Here is a 15,898-nt window from a genome sequence, read left to right as displayed (position 1 = left end):
TACTTAATTAGGTAATTGTGATTAAGGTACGATAATTAACTCAACAACGAATTCCAGTAAAAATGTTCATTAATTATATTTTTAATAACAGTTTCTCATTAAATATTATTGAATTAATGTAAAAATTTACATTAATTCTAAAATTATTGATCCAGTTTGTTTAATAAAAAATTTTTTCTAATTTATTAGAATTGTGTTTCTTCATTTTAAGAATGTTTATAAACTGGTAATAGTTAACACATTGAATTAATGTAAAAATTACATTTTTTTTTAATACATGTAATTACTGTTTTATTTAAATGAAAATATATTAAAATGCAAAATTTCTGAAATTTGCATCCACACAGTATATATATATATGTACATACATACATATCTAAAGATACACTATATATTTTAATATAACCACAAATACTTTGACCAGATAGATGGTGAGTTATATAAGGAATCAATTTGATGACAGAATCAATAATACAGAATTCACTATTAATAAGTGATACATTGCTTTTATACATGTGTATATATATATATATATATATATATATATTTACTGCACATCTTAGGATCACGTTAATTTATAAGTAATTATATTTACTTATAGGAAACGATGTTTCCCATATAGGAAACGATGTTAGGAAGTTGGCAAAGGACATTTCTAAAAACAAGAAAAAAATAATGGCCAAATAGTCTATCTCACTCAATTATTACCGATAAAGTGCTTAAGCAGCTTAAATGAAAAGATGTATATTATTTTTGACGAACATTAAGTTAAAAAGTAAAAATTAAGATGTTTATTAAAATACCTCTTGTAAGACAAATTATGATTAATAGTAGGCGAAAATTCTTAACCCTCTTTGTCAGAGGAGAAGTATCATTTTACATTAAGATCAAATGTATTCAGTAACTGAGTGTAAATAAAATAAATTGGGAGAAGTGCTCAACATTCCCCTATTCATGCCTGACAGCTACAATTGATATGAAAGTATTAGGGTGATTTAGTTGGCAGACTGGTACTAGTGTGGCAGCTATATTGAACTCACTGATCTTTGCAAGGACCTCGTAAAGTGAAGATGGCGGCAGAGCTCTTCCAGTGCGATAGAACAAAGTGAGGTTGCAAGGCGGAGGAGGTGGAAGTAACCCTTCTTCATCGGGTCCATTAGGAATAACTCCTCGGAACAGTCTTTCAAGAGCATAGTGCAGCACTTCTAGAAGTTGTGTTTCTGACAGCAGGCTGTCCCAACCGCCACCTCCACTTCCTTCGCTAATTACTGGATTTGAAACTGATGATGCTGTAACAAATTTATTCAACAAGGGTTTAAATAAATCTCAGATAACAAAACATAGATAATTAACACATGACAAACTCCAGATCGAAATATATTTTGTCAATTTCAGAAAGATTTCATTTTGATTCAGAAAAAAACTCAAATCTAATAAATGAAATGAATTTAGCAGTTAACAACAAATTTCGGAACAGTATCAAGAATAAACTAACTCAAACCTACGCAAGGTTAGCAATGCTATATTCTATCCTAAATAGAAATTACAAATTAAAACCAGAAAATCTTTAAAATTCAGAAGTTCTTATATTTAGTACAATTCTCAGACCACTGCTGATGGATGTATGGCTGTGAAGTCTGGGGAGCGGTATCCTTTATTAAAAGAAAAAATGACAATTTTTTCAAAATAAAGTCCTAAGAATGGCAGTGGCTGCTCCTTGGTTCATATGAAATAGCCAATTTCATTGGGAATTACAAATGGAGTCGATAGAGGATTATATCAAAAAATAGATCATTTACCGACAGATAAAGGAGCAGTGACCTACAACTTGGGAAACCCAACCTCAGTCCAAATAGTGAAGCCCAGGCTGCTGCAGGACATTCTGTTAAAAATTCTATTATTCACACTACTTCTATTTATTATTATTTTTTTTATCTCTCTTTGTCTTTTTTCAAATTTTTTTTTTACTATTAGATGGCAATTGTTTGTTTTATTAGGGCTACGAATGTCGTTATTTTTTGTTATTAATTTTACTTTTCTCTTTTATTATTTTTATCAATTTATATTATCTAATTTTCTTATAATTATAACATTTTATATAGTTATGGCTGTCTTTTCTACGAGGCTATACCCATGATCAATTGTTAAAAAATAAAATAAAATGTAACTGTTACATCAACCAAGTAAAGCCCATCAGGCCGATCTGGTATTAAATAAATAAATCAAATAAAACAACAAATTTCAAGGCTCTACTATAATGAACTGATAAGAAGTACCATGATACCAAAAATTTCAAATTCAAACTTCTTACGAGAAATGATTCACAATTCGGTTGCAAAATGAAGGTTTTTTAGAAAATTGATTTTGATCTGGAGCTCATCATATGGCCTGGAAGTAATTTATGTTTTTATAAATATGAAGATGTCAAAATATGAAGTTGTGGTCAAAAACAAGAAAAATAATTTGCAACTAGTTATTACCCGATGTTTCTCCCCACTTTTTATGTTTTTAATTAGATTTTACCAAATCAAGTAACAATCAATGCAATAATATCATAAAAAATCCAAGTACTTTGAATCATAGCTAGAATCCTATAAACGTGAACTATCAATTTTTTTTTTCCACTTACACCTTTAATTATTTGAGACATTGACATTAAAGATTTATGAAATTTTTTCAGCTTCACATCTTTCATTCAACCCTTCTTTGACTGGGCTAATATATAAAAATATAATAAATATTATACATGCATAGTAATAGTATTAAAAAAAATTATCATATTACAAATTAATTATCAAAGAATATAAACATACCCATTGAAACATAGCATACAACTGCAGAAACTGTATTCTCATAGTTCCACCTTCTTCTTAATGAAACTCGATTCTCACCGACCACACAGCCAGTCTCCTCATCTGAATTAATGTTAAATTAATTAATAAACAAGAGTCCATTTATTGTGAGGAAGTTTTAGAGGTTAGATAATATAAAAATGAGTAATTTCTATCAACTAACATTCGAAACGAGTATTTCCTCTGTGAGCCCAGACTTGCCATTCAACGAGGGCACTTCTAGGAAGCTCAGGCACAACAACATATTCAACAATGGCATTATTTGTCCTTCTTTCCCACTCCTTTCGTGCTTCACTTATGTAGTCGGCATGGGTTACATAGCAAACACCCTGAAATCAATCTACAATAAATAATGATTCATCAGATACACAAAATTAAATAATGAGGTGTGTATAGTTGACTGTAGATTACTGATTGGAGAAGATGGTCGGGGGGTGCGGTCAGCAAAGAAACAACATAAATATACAAATAAATATTTATTTCTCTGCTGACCACACCCCACGACCATCTTCTCCAATCAAAATTAAATAATTTTAAAAATATCTAATAATCCATATGATGGATTTTTATTCTATTCAAAAGAGATTTTGAATTATGCGATTAACCATATAGGTCACTTTTGTTTTGTACACAGTAGATAATACATGAATTATTTAAGCAGTACATGAATTTGATAAAATATACACAAGTGGGCTGACTGGAATGATTGATCACATCTCAATCCTCAATTGCACTGATATTCAAGAAAATTACAAGGAACTAATATTATATATGATATTTAATAATGTAAAAAGTCACTGCTTCACAATACTTTTAACGCTCATTTTGAATAAGGATTCTACACAAACTTGAATGAGAATAATTTTTGAAACAACTCATTCAAGGAGCATTTCAAAAATGATGTTACAAATGGTCTTAACTTGTTTTCTAATTTATAAAAGTTAATTTCTTAGCTTGATAATGAAGAATTTTTTAATTGTACTGATGTTCCAGATATTATCACATTCAAATAAACAAAACTGTCAGGCTTAAATATTAGTATAGATTATTGAACTTCTTTTATTTTCATATTATGAGATCAAATTTGAATAATAATTGTCACACTCTACTTTGATAAAAGTAAATAGGCATTTGATTAATGAGAAAACATTGTTAAAAATACAGTAATAATATTAACTTTGTGATATAATTTTTTTAATTTAGAAAAAGTAAGCTCATCTGGACTCGCAAGATCAATATCAAACAGTAGAAAGAGTACAGGAAGATGTTCTGCTAGAGGTAATACTTCCCCTACCAGGAGACATTTATGGAACAGTCAGGAAAGTTGATTCAGAGATCCTACATAGAATAATTAAGGCAAACTCGGTATACTACCTAATTTGTTATACTATGATTGGAAAGAGAGAAATATGAAACTCCACATCTTTAAGTTGGTGTACTTGCCTGTACTCCAATATGAAGCTGAAAGCTGGATATTGACAAATAAACAGAAGAATAATGAGATCAAGAGGAGACTATGTTTGTAATGAGAAAATCAGGAGTTCTATTAATGAAGGTGGTCCTAGAGGCATGTCAGCTGAAATGGGCTTGGCCATGTCGTCAAAATGGAGGATTACTGAGACCCACTAAAGACTATGGACTATGTCCATGATGGTAGAAGACCTGCAGGCCAACCAAGGATGTCATATCAGGAAAAAGTCGACTGTTTGTGAAGAGGAGAGGTAAATTTCTCAGCCAAGCTAGGAACATGGCAAGAGACTGAAAACAGTATCAATCCTGGCTGGGTGCTCATCTAGGCTAATAAGGCACAACATTGTGATGTGAAAAAAGAAGAAGAAGAAGATATAAATGAAGCATTCCTGTTGAAAAAGAAGTAGGTACTAAAATTTTAGAAACACATATTTTTTTTTATTCACTGATACAGTGGATCAAAAGCTTAAAAAAAAAGAGGAATAACTTGGGAACACTCGGTACTAAACCAAACCATTGTATTATTAAAAAAAAAAATAATTTTGGCAATCACCTCTTTTTCAATGGATATGCTTAAAATTTTCAAAAAATAAATTAATATTAACATTTTAATGGATTAGTTAAGTAACATTAATTGTTGGATTACTTTGTAGATAAAAAAGGATGCATATTAAATACTAAAAATTTTCTTCTTCTACCTTCTTTTTGAGAAATTACATTAATAATTAATACTATGTAGACTAAATTTGATCAATTTCACACTTTATAAGAAATAAAATATATTGTAATATTTCACAAAGCTATACAAACAAAGAGAGATTCAATCTCTTCATCCACTTTTGACCTTTTCAGAAAAAGACATGCTATGGAGCACTCAGGTAGTGAAGAGCATGCTTTACTATCAATTTCAATCGATTTCTACCCTCATGCAGAAAACATTGATAAAGAAGGTATGAGTCTAAATTTATGGAGGTGCATCCTATCAAAAAACTTTTACCAGGTGCGAGCATCCCTTTTGCCCAAGTTATTGAGATGGAAATAAGAAATGAACCTCCATTTAATAAGAAACAAAGATCATTCCTTGAAGTGATAATGCCCCCCATTCACAATGTAAGTTTCATTTGATATTACAATTGAAGAAAATTTAATGAGTTCATTGCATTAACAATAATATTTGAATTTAATAGTGAAATTAATAATCAATTCTACAAGGATTAAAGGATCATCCTACAAGCCCGAAAAGGGTAAAGTGGAAAAGTAATATAACATAACGGCTTCATTCCAGTATTTTAGGGAAGCAGAGTGGTTCAGCTCTATCCTAGAAGTTATTTTGATGCCAACTTCAATAAAAGATTTTTGTTACACTTTTTTAATTATGAAATTTGAAAGATGATGGGTGGAGCATAGATATGAAACGGTAGATATAAACAGTCATATTACTGTGTATTATATTTCCAAAGCATCACCTCCTAGTTAAACTATTTACCACTAAAATTTATATAATGATTCCCTGCTGTTGGGATATAAGTACATAAATACAACTGTTCTACTTTTTGCAGCACAAAGCTTATATTAATTCAGCATATATTTCTAATTAAATATATTCACGACATTCATTTTCCCAACAGAAACAGTACGAAAAGAAATGCAGCTACAAATATAAAGCAATTAATTCATTACCTGAACAACATCTCTCAACTGCGTATCTTTATCCATTGCCTTTACTAACCTCCCAACATGCCTTAATGCTAATCGGCACTGCCTTTTTATTCCTCCACTGACCAGCACCAAACTCCCTGGTACAAGGCCAATTTGTCCAGCTACATAAATTATATCTCCAACCTAGAATAAATAAATAACAGCTATATTCATACACACCTAACTAATACTAGCTATAATGGAAGAAACATTAATTTAAGCTTCTGTTATTACATTTTATTTATTCATATTATTCAATCAAGCTTATGAGTATGAGTAATTTAGTTCATAAATTATTTACAAAAAAATAAACAAAAACAAATATATATAACTTAGCCTCAAACTATCACATTATGACATAATCTCGTGTGGCTTCCGTTGTTTTAATGTTCTTACTAGGGCACTAGTTAAGGATGGTCACATGTCCTTGTAGTCACTCTTGATGTAACTGGGATAATTTTTTTATTTCTTCATTAACTGTTATTATTTGAAGATGTCAGTGAAGATCACCATTTCTGATGTACCAGAGTGCATTGATATTTCCCCTCAAGAACTTAATTTTTAAATGATTTCTCTGAGTCCCTCGTGCATCCCCATAAATGGATTCCTTAAGTTCAAACAGGCTTTAGGACTTGTTTGTATATTAAAATGTTGCAATGAACAGAAAGATTTGATTTTCTAACTAAGAACCAATACATTTTTTGATACATAAAGCTGAGCTTTTTTTTTTTTTTTTTGTTTTTGTTTGTTGCTCTTTGCAACGAAGCTTAGCATCCAATATCATCCAGAGATGCTTGACCTGATTTCAATGTGGTATCACTTTGTTATACATTAAAGTCAGCAGATATTTTTAATATTCTAAAGGTTTCCTGGTTATCATTTACTATAGATGGAATTGTTCCATCATCGGAAAAGGCCTTTTTTAGTCTTTTGGATATCAACCATATAGAGCAGGCCTCTGTTTCTCCTATTACGCGCATATTACATGGTGCTCAAAATATGCATCTTGTCTTATTCTGAAGTATCTCTCAGATAAATAAAACTTTAGGAGCAAAGCATCATGTCCAGGAAGAGTTTTTAAGCTTATAGATAAGCCTTTGATGCCAAACTTTATTGAATGCCTGCGTAACACAACTGGGTAGATTTTTGCTTCTTCAATGCTTTCTCAATTTAATGAGTGATTCTGTGAACTTTACCAATGGTTGAATGCTTTTTGCTCAAATCCAAAATGATGGTCAGTTATTAGCTTAATTTCTTATATTATAGACATTTATCTCTTAAGGAGAAACTTCTTGAAGAGTTTTGACTAGCTATAGGATTGTACTATGTTCCCTATGAAAAGGTGGAAAAATCGGAGAGGTGAGAAGTGCTGCCATATCTTACATATGATATTACCTCAAGTTTCAGAATCATTCGTTTCCTGGTATTGGGAATCATGATAACTTCTACAATTGTATCACATTAAAATAAAATAATATTTTTTCAAAGCAAACAAAGGTAATTTTTTTCTGCATTGGTCTAAATAATCAATTTGTAGAAATTAACCACTATATTTCTAATTCCAATATGTATTGTGCATACACACTTGAACATCAATATATTGAACTTAGATATAACAAAAACTTATTATAAAAGAATAACTAATAAAACAAAACTAACCCTGATAGCTTGACTATAAGGCCCAATATTAGCTGGGGCCCAATGGGACAGCGATTGAACATGCATTGTGTGTTTCTCATTTGAGTAGGCTAGAGCATTTATAACAACAGGAGTTCCTTCATTCAGCCTAGTACCAAGGCAAACACGAACCGGAGGATTTGGTCCCTCTATTATTTTTAGGTAAGCCGAGTTAATTTCACTGTAACTAGACATGTCTCTCACATACATACAAATCCTCACAAGGTTAGAAGTGTTGAGATCTTTTTCTAGGAGTAAACCTAAAAAAAAAAAAAAATTACACTATGATTTAGAAAGCATATAAAAGGAAAAATAAGAATATACCAATTAATGACTAACATTCTCATTCAAAACATGGAAAATGTCAATTACTACTGAAGTATGAGGCATCAATAGAGAAGTAATCAAGCAGGCTTGATCAAGAAGTAGGACAGGAAGCTGTACTCTTATAGAGAATCGGCTATCTGGTAGAAGAATTACAATCTACACAGATAGCCAGGCAGCAATAGGGGTACTCAGTAACTCCATTACACGCTCTAGAGTTGTTGAAGATTGGTATGTAGTACTCAAGAAACTCTCATGTGATAGATAATAAAGTTAGTATTGAATGGGTTTCAGGTCGCTGTGGCACTCACGGTAACGAGCTTGCTGACAGATTAGCAAGGAGCAGCTCTGAGACCGTTCCTATTACCCCAGAGCCCATGTGTGGCATAAACCTAAGCTATGAAAAAACCAATATAAAGGCAGCTTATGGCTTTAAAGCTAAGTGTTACTGGCTTAATAAAAGACAGTCACAATCTAAGCTGTTTCTAGATGAACCCAAAGCGATATACTGCTTAGCTGGACATGATCCTCTAAGGACAATTACAGGGATCTACACAGGTCACTGTAGATTTAATAAACATATGTTTAACCTTAAGGTAATGGGATCACCCTGCAGGGTTGAGGTTCGTGCTGTTTAGTGTGGATCGTGTCATGAACCCCAAGCAGTGTGAATTGATCAATTCCTCAAGTTTATTTGGATTCATGTAATCTACATATCTTAAGCTATAATAAGCTCGTTATAATGTTATGGTGTTTCTAATGCTACAACATTGTAATGTGAATGGTGCACAATAGGCCTTATAGGTTGCAATGCTTTTACCCCTCTCCTCCCCCGAAAAAGGAAAACAAAATATTTAAGTAAGTGTTTACTTTCACTTATAAATTGAACATTGTAATTCTAATGCTACTGCTGCTGCCTTACAGTACTTGCAGCTCTTAGCCTACACCTACAAGTGGGTTGGGAGCATATTTACTTTCATATTTAAAATGTCTGCTTCCTAATGAATTATTGGATGCATTTGAAAACTGAAAAATATCTTGGATTCAATTTTCAAAATTAAAGATTTTAGATTGTAATGCAAAAAAAGTTAAAAAATTTACAAACTGATTTTCTGTCATTCTCCATGTCATAATGAAAAAAGAAAATGCATATTGTGGATTAAAAATTGAAATATTCTTCTCTAAGGGGGGAAAAGTGGTCAAAGTGCTGCCATATCTTGTCTCATAAACACACTAATATGTCGTGACCTTTAGGATAAAACAAAAAGTAATAAACTTTAAATATCCTTAATAAAGTTGTGGGTAACTTAGTTAGGGAATAAAACAGATTTGAAAATTTTTGAACTTTTATTTTGTTAGAATTTGAAATCTACAATCTTCAAATTTGTAAACTGTTTGATTGAGCAACTGTGCAGAATAAAAATCTTGAATCCAATGTATCTTTCAGTTTTCAAATCCATCAAATGGTTTGACCAGAAATAGAAATTTTAGATATCAAAGTAAAACTGCCACCATGTCATTTGAAGACTTGGGCTAGGAGCTGGGATTAAGTTACACCCTAAGGTGGCCTTGCACCGAAGAGGTAAGAAGTGCTGCCATTCTTGTATGCCATCTTGTAAATACACCAATGTGTTGTGGTCTTTACTTTTAAACGAAAAGCACAAAACATTAACGTTATTAACAATCCATAAAAATGTTGTTAATAACTTAGTTACAGAAAAATAAAATCTTTAATTTATAATTGATAAGATATAATAAAATTTTTAGGGTAATAATTACATAATAAAAATAAACTTAGTTCACTAAATAGCCAATTAGACATTAACCATTTAATTTTTGTAATGCATCTTCTGTAGCAAGAGATATATCATCGTTAGCTCCAGTAATTCCACCAAACCAAGACCAACCACTAGCATTCGTAGCCACAGAAGGTTTGTAAGGAGTAGGATCAGCATCTCTTATTTCTAAAAGATCAGAAGTTTCCTAAAATAAAAAGGAAAAATTAAAATTAATTTGTGTCTAAGATATTTTGCCATAATTAATTACTCAATGAAACTACTTACATGTTCAGTTTTGTGTTCTCCACTTCCAGCATCCACTTCAGTGTCAGTCACTTCAGCTTGGTCAATGTCTGTTATATAATCCTCAGCTGTTTTTATTTTATACCTTTGAAGTCGTTCTAATAAAGTTGCATCTTCATCTACGTCCTGTAATATAAACATCAAAGTGTTTTCAAAATTATAGTATAGATGAAATTTTTCACAAAAAGGAAATTATAGATTATGAAAGTAATTATATTTTCAAGTATTAGGATATTGATATTTCAGTTCATAAAAGTAATTATTTAGACTTAACAATTTTGCTGCAATACCCTATTAAAATGTTATATGGGTTGAAGTTAACTTCTTAACAAATCAGCAAGATTTTAATAGTGTTAAGCATTTTAATGTGACACACACAAACCATTATTTTAAAATTAAAGCAATATTAATGAAGCTGAGAAAAAATGTAATAATGAACCGAGTGTGAGAAGAAAACTCTAACTTAGAATTTTAGACATCAAATATAATCAACGGGATGCTTGAATGAAGTTAGAAAGTTTGAAATAAAATCTTTCTATTTTCATGCCTCATCAAATTATTTTAATATTTTATAAAATAAAAAATAAAAAGGAGTGTTATGTTTAAAAATCTGGTGCGGTATTAATCTCCTAATTTTGAGTTAAAATGAATCCTCCCTTGTTTCTTAATAGATACTTCCATACCAATTTTCAAATAAACCTTCAGGTTGACAGATCGACTAAATCCAATTTAAACATTTTTCAGAAAAAAACTTTTAATAATATTTCTTTTTGCAAATTTTTAACATCTTCCTTGTACAAAAGTGTAGTAGAAATACACAAATATACAGTTTACTAAAATTTACATTCTGCTCCTAATCATTCTTTCAATGCTAAATTGTTATAAAGTAGAATTGAATATTAAAAATACTCATATATGTTAAGTTAAATAAAAAAACTAACTACTTAATGACTATAGTGACATAAATACTTTTATGAAAGGAATAACAAAATAAAACTGTGCATAAGCCTGCCAGAGTAACAGACCTTTTGTTTATGTTTTTTCATCATTCTCCAATATACTCAATTTTATAAGTTAAATATTGTTTTTTTTTTTTTTTTCCCCTAAAATGTTTGGCTTTCCAACGGTATATAATAATTATAAATTACTACTCTTATTTCCGGAAATGCTTTTCGACCTGGAAAAAATGTTTTCCTCTAAGCACCTCAAGTGAAATATTAAACCCTTTCGTAGTTTATGTTCATCTGTTTTTCTCTGACAATAAAAATGGTTAATTATTTTAAACAAACAAAATTAAAGGTGCTTAATTTAATGAAGTAAGGAAGCCATTTTGAAATTTCAACCATATCAAATTATTTCTATGAGGTCAAGACCAAGCTGATATTAAGATCATTTATTTTTAGATTAATTTAACGAGTTTAATCAAAATTGTTAGAGCTGTTTTGGAGAAAAATATGTGTAAAATTGATGGTATAAAGTGGCACTTCTGGTTGGTTGATTTCACCAAAAAAGATGCCATAACATCTCAGGTATTAAACTGCTTTAAATATATAATTTTGGTTTTGTAAAACTTTTAATTTTTGAGCTTGGCTGTTTTTGAGCAAACACACAGACAAATAGACCTTTTTTGAGAGGCTTGGATATTTTGACTAAGGGAACCTCGAAATGCCTTTTTCTGTTGAAAACTTGAATTCAAATTTTTTTACAATTGCTATACTTTTCCATATTATATATTCCACATGTAAGCAAGTGAAAGTTAAAATGGAACAAGCATTCATTTTCATAAAATTTCATTGATTACTTCCACTTATTCATGCGAAACTACATTTCAAAATGGCTTGTCCTGCTTGACTTTATTTTCAGACGAAAAATCATTGTCTATGACATGTTGGTAATTATGAATCAATGGAAATGGTAAGAAAGCTGTACCTGTTATATGTACTAGCCTAAATTTTTATTTTTAAAATTTATTTTAGGCTATTTTAAAACAATTTTTTATTATTTGAATTTTCTCACCACAGCAGTTTTCCTGGGTTTTTTTTTATCAGATTCCTTGACTTTTTCCAGTTTTTCTCATTGATAGACACTTTATAAAAACTAAATGGGAATAAAAGAGGTTTAAGTCACTTTGATTCTTAATGGTTTACTTATCAAAGAAAATCAAATCAAAAATTAGCTTTTCATTGACATAAAAGAGAATGAGATATAAATGTAACTAATAATATGATGCCTAGGACAGATACAGCCAACTTTTTCAGGGGTCAACCTTTTAAATGATAACAAATATTGATGAACTTTTTTCCAACTACTAAATAAGTAAGATCTTTTACATACAATGAATAGTAAAACAATAAAATGAAGCCTTAAAAAGTGTCTTGTTGTTGGTCTCTTTATGCTTATATAGACAATCGGCTTATGATAATATAATAGAAAGTGTTAGTAATTACTCTTCAAGATTATATTATAATCATATAATTTAAAAATTCAAAAAAACAAAATGTTTCATCAAGTTCCAGTGAATACTAAGGATTTTAAGTGTAATACAAGAAATATGTGATCTCAATACCAGGCTGGTTATTTTTTAAGAAAATAATTGGTTGTTAATCAAAATGATTAATATACCAAAAACCCAAACATAACATCAAATTAATGTAAAATTTTATAAGGTAGTTATTAACACTACTGTGTTTGTTGTATGTAATGTTACACTATTATATGAATACAATAAGTATACATTAGTTTGGAGGAGAAATGAACCAATATGATTACCGAATTGCAATATTATAGTGCCTGTTAGGATGAAAAAAAAAAATTCTGATGTTGGTAACACTGATGGGAATAAAAAGTGGGGGGAAACAGGAGAGATATCAGTATTTCGTGTTGTGTATGTGTAACTAAAGTATGTGCATTATATAAGAACATTATTGTTAAAATGTAAGAGCTAATAGAAACAGTGAGTAATCATTGCATGCTAACTACCAAATAAAACAAATAAACAATAAATAAATATATTGTAATTTACCTCTTTAGGTGTAAGACGTAGCCGAGTGAAATTCAAGTAGCCCACTGGTGCAATACCATCGTTTGAATGAATGACTGTCTCAAAATCATCTCTATGACATTAAAACATGAGAAGTTAGTTAACTTTGTATTTTAAATTTAATCATTTTCTCAATAGAGAAATTGTAATTAACAATTAGATGAAGTAGAAAAAGTAAAAAAAAAAACTATAATAACAAGGCATATTGTTAGTTTGGAAATTAATGCAGCATATGTAAAAAAAAAAAAATATTTCTTAAAAATTTTAAATATATTAGATAATAATTAGGATTTCAACAGACAGAATAAATATCACAGCAAAACAAAACACATATGTATAATAAATAAAGATAGTTACAAAAGTCCTTGTCCATAAAACTATTTCATTTAAAAAATTAATATAACTCTTCAAAGTATAATCCATCATTTCCTACAACTTTCACCTGTCTTTCTGTAAATAATTAAATTTAAGAAATCGCTTCTTTCAGACACCTTTCTTGAAATTGTGGCTTTTAAAAAAATATAATAGTTTTGCTAAAGTGCTGCCAATGATCAGAAACATCATCGCCAGGCATGACACAACAGCTCTACGAGGCAATAAACTGATTCATTCAATGAATTTAGAAAGGACAGAATGTGAGTTTTGTCTAGTTGAAAATCTGTTTTACTTTTCATTCATTGAAGTGGTGTTATGGACTTTCAAAATTTCATTTACTCTGCTAAGTAGTAAATAAATCTAATCATAAAGCTCAGATTGCCATTTTGGAATAAGATTGAAGTATTAAAACTACTACCAAATGAAAATCTTAACCAAGATGCTGAACCACCCCTTCATTTTCTACAGTATTAATTTCATTACCTTGGCTGCTGCATTTCTTCATCGCCTTTTTGTTTTTTTCATAAGGCCTTGTTATATAACTACTGTTAATCACAACTATTTTTTACTTTCACTCATTGACGAATGAAATATAAAGTAAGGAAAAGTACTGAAATCGTAAAAAATTTCTAATTTGAGATTTTGATGGAAATGCAGGTTTTGAGGTCCCCTGAGCCCAAATAACCAAATCTAGCAAAATGGTCAACAGCCAAAAAATGTCAAAATAGTCCAAAAACTAAAATTACATATTTAGAGCAATTGTACGTCTGAGATGTTATGGTAACTTTTTTGTTGAAATCAATCAACCAGAAGTGCCACCTTATACAACCGATTTTACACATATTTTCAAATTTCTCAAAAACAGCTCAAACAATTTTGATTAAACTTGGCTCGTCTATGTACAATTAAACGGTATTTAATATCAGCTAGGTCCTTATCCTCATTGAAATAAATAGGGGTTAAATAATGAATTTTTAAAAAAACTTCCTCTCAAGTACTATTAATTTGGTTTGAACGAAGAAATACATAGTTCTTTTGTTAGCTATACAAAACAATGGATAAATACAAAATATTACAGAATATAAAAATAGAAACATCAGATTCGAATGGGAGTAGAGGAGACTGGCCGATCTTCCCGGATTGCATTAAGGCTTCATTATATTTTGTTAAAAGATTGTATCCTTGGCCAGAATAAAATTTATATTCATTAATTCCATTTCAAAAAACCCTAAAATACAAATTTTTAGAGCAATAGAAGAATAAAAATATTTTATTCATAATTTTCGACTTTCCTGTTCTTAATATATTTTTTTATTTTATTTATTTTTTTTTTCAAAAAATTCAATTTGGGGACGTATGATCATCAGATTTTTCAACAAACATTTTTCTTACAATATATAATAACAAACAAAATGAAAAGAGGGTAAACATAAATAATTTAACTAACAAAATTACTTAAATTATAGAAAACAAATGAGGATTTCAAAGTCAATAATGTTTTAATGCACAAGGACTTTTGTAAAAACCTAGTTTTTGAAGTAAACGCACATTAACAACAGCACAACTCGAATAAGTTCTTTAAAAAACATAGAGCTTGGTACACTTAATTAGAAATCAGATTCATATTCACTAAATGAGTGGCTACTAGTTATTTTACTTAGTATGTATATGTTCCAAGTCTGATACACTCTTTTTATGTAAAGTGATCAAACAAACTAAACTTGAGTTATTGGTTTCGTAAGGGCTATGAAAATGAAATAAGGATTTCAAATAGCCTTGAATCCAACTCTTATAGAGTAACGGAAGGTCACTTATCATACATACAATCTCAATAGTCCTCAAACTTAACAAGTATATTTGTAAGAATGAAAATTTGTTCTCTGTAGTTTATAGTTTTTATGTTTGCTGCTTTCTTTTTACTAATTGAACTTTTGACTGTTAATTAGAAAAATATTTTAATTATAAAAATATAACTAATTTTTATATACAATGTAAAAGGAATAATACTGAGTGCTTCCTTAACTACTTGTCAACTGCAATCATAATTAATTTTTATTTAATGATTGGAGAAGTTTGTCGTGGGGGGGGGGGTGCGGTCAGCACAACGAGAACAACATAAATAAACAAAACCATATTTATTTATTTTATGCCGACGTTTCAACCTGAGTTTCAGGTCTTCATCAGGGGTATGGCGTAGAAGGTAGGCCTTTTTTTTCTTTTTTTATGACGTGTATGTAGATGGTTGTTATCACGTCGTTGGCCCCGTTGCAGGCCTACCTTCTACGCCATACCCCTGATGAAGACCTGAAACTCAGGTCGAAACATCGGCATAAAATAAATAAATATGGTTTTGTTTATTTATGTTGTTCTTTGCTGACCGC

The 15,898-nt window shown here is 30.1% G+C and overlaps 1 protein-coding gene across 5 annotated transcripts in view; it reads right to left on the bottom strand.

The window, feature by feature from the left end:
* Positions 1-250: 250 nt before the first annotated feature.
* Positions 251-15,898, bottom strand: part of LOC106686730 (uncharacterized) — a 25,541-nt gene continuing 9,893 nt past the window's right edge. For 4 of the 5 annotated variants that reach the window (XM_014430192.3, XM_014430193.3, XM_014430191.3 and 1 more), the window contains 8 exons: positions 13,125-13,215; positions 10,085-10,228; positions 9,848-10,004; positions 7,680-7,957; positions 6,003-6,164; positions 3,016-3,181; positions 2,814-2,915; positions 252-1,289 (listed from right to left, as the gene is read on the bottom strand). In XM_014430192.3, the coding sequence (XP_014285678.1) occupies positions 949-1,289; positions 2,814-2,915; positions 3,016-3,181; positions 6,003-6,164; positions 7,680-7,957; positions 9,848-10,004; positions 10,085-10,228; positions 13,125-13,215 (1,441 nt within the window). In that variant the 3' untranslated portion in view covers positions 252-948. Of the gene's footprint in view, positions 1,290-2,813; positions 2,916-3,015; positions 3,182-6,002; positions 6,165-7,679; positions 7,958-9,847; positions 10,005-10,084; positions 10,229-13,124; positions 13,216-15,898 lie in introns of all 5 variants that reach the window. The other variant, XM_014430194.3, reaches the window with a different exon arrangement.

The sequence above is a fragment of the Halyomorpha halys genome, unplaced genomic scaffold, assembly GCF_000696795.3.
Source record: "Halyomorpha halys isolate HHAL.00 unplaced genomic scaffold, Hhal_1.1 Scaffold865.1, whole genome shotgun sequence".
In the NCBI taxonomy this organism is placed as follows: Eukaryota; Metazoa; Arthropoda; class Insecta; order Hemiptera; family Pentatomidae; genus Halyomorpha; species Halyomorpha halys.
This window is presented reverse-complemented; position numbering and strand designations above follow the sequence as displayed.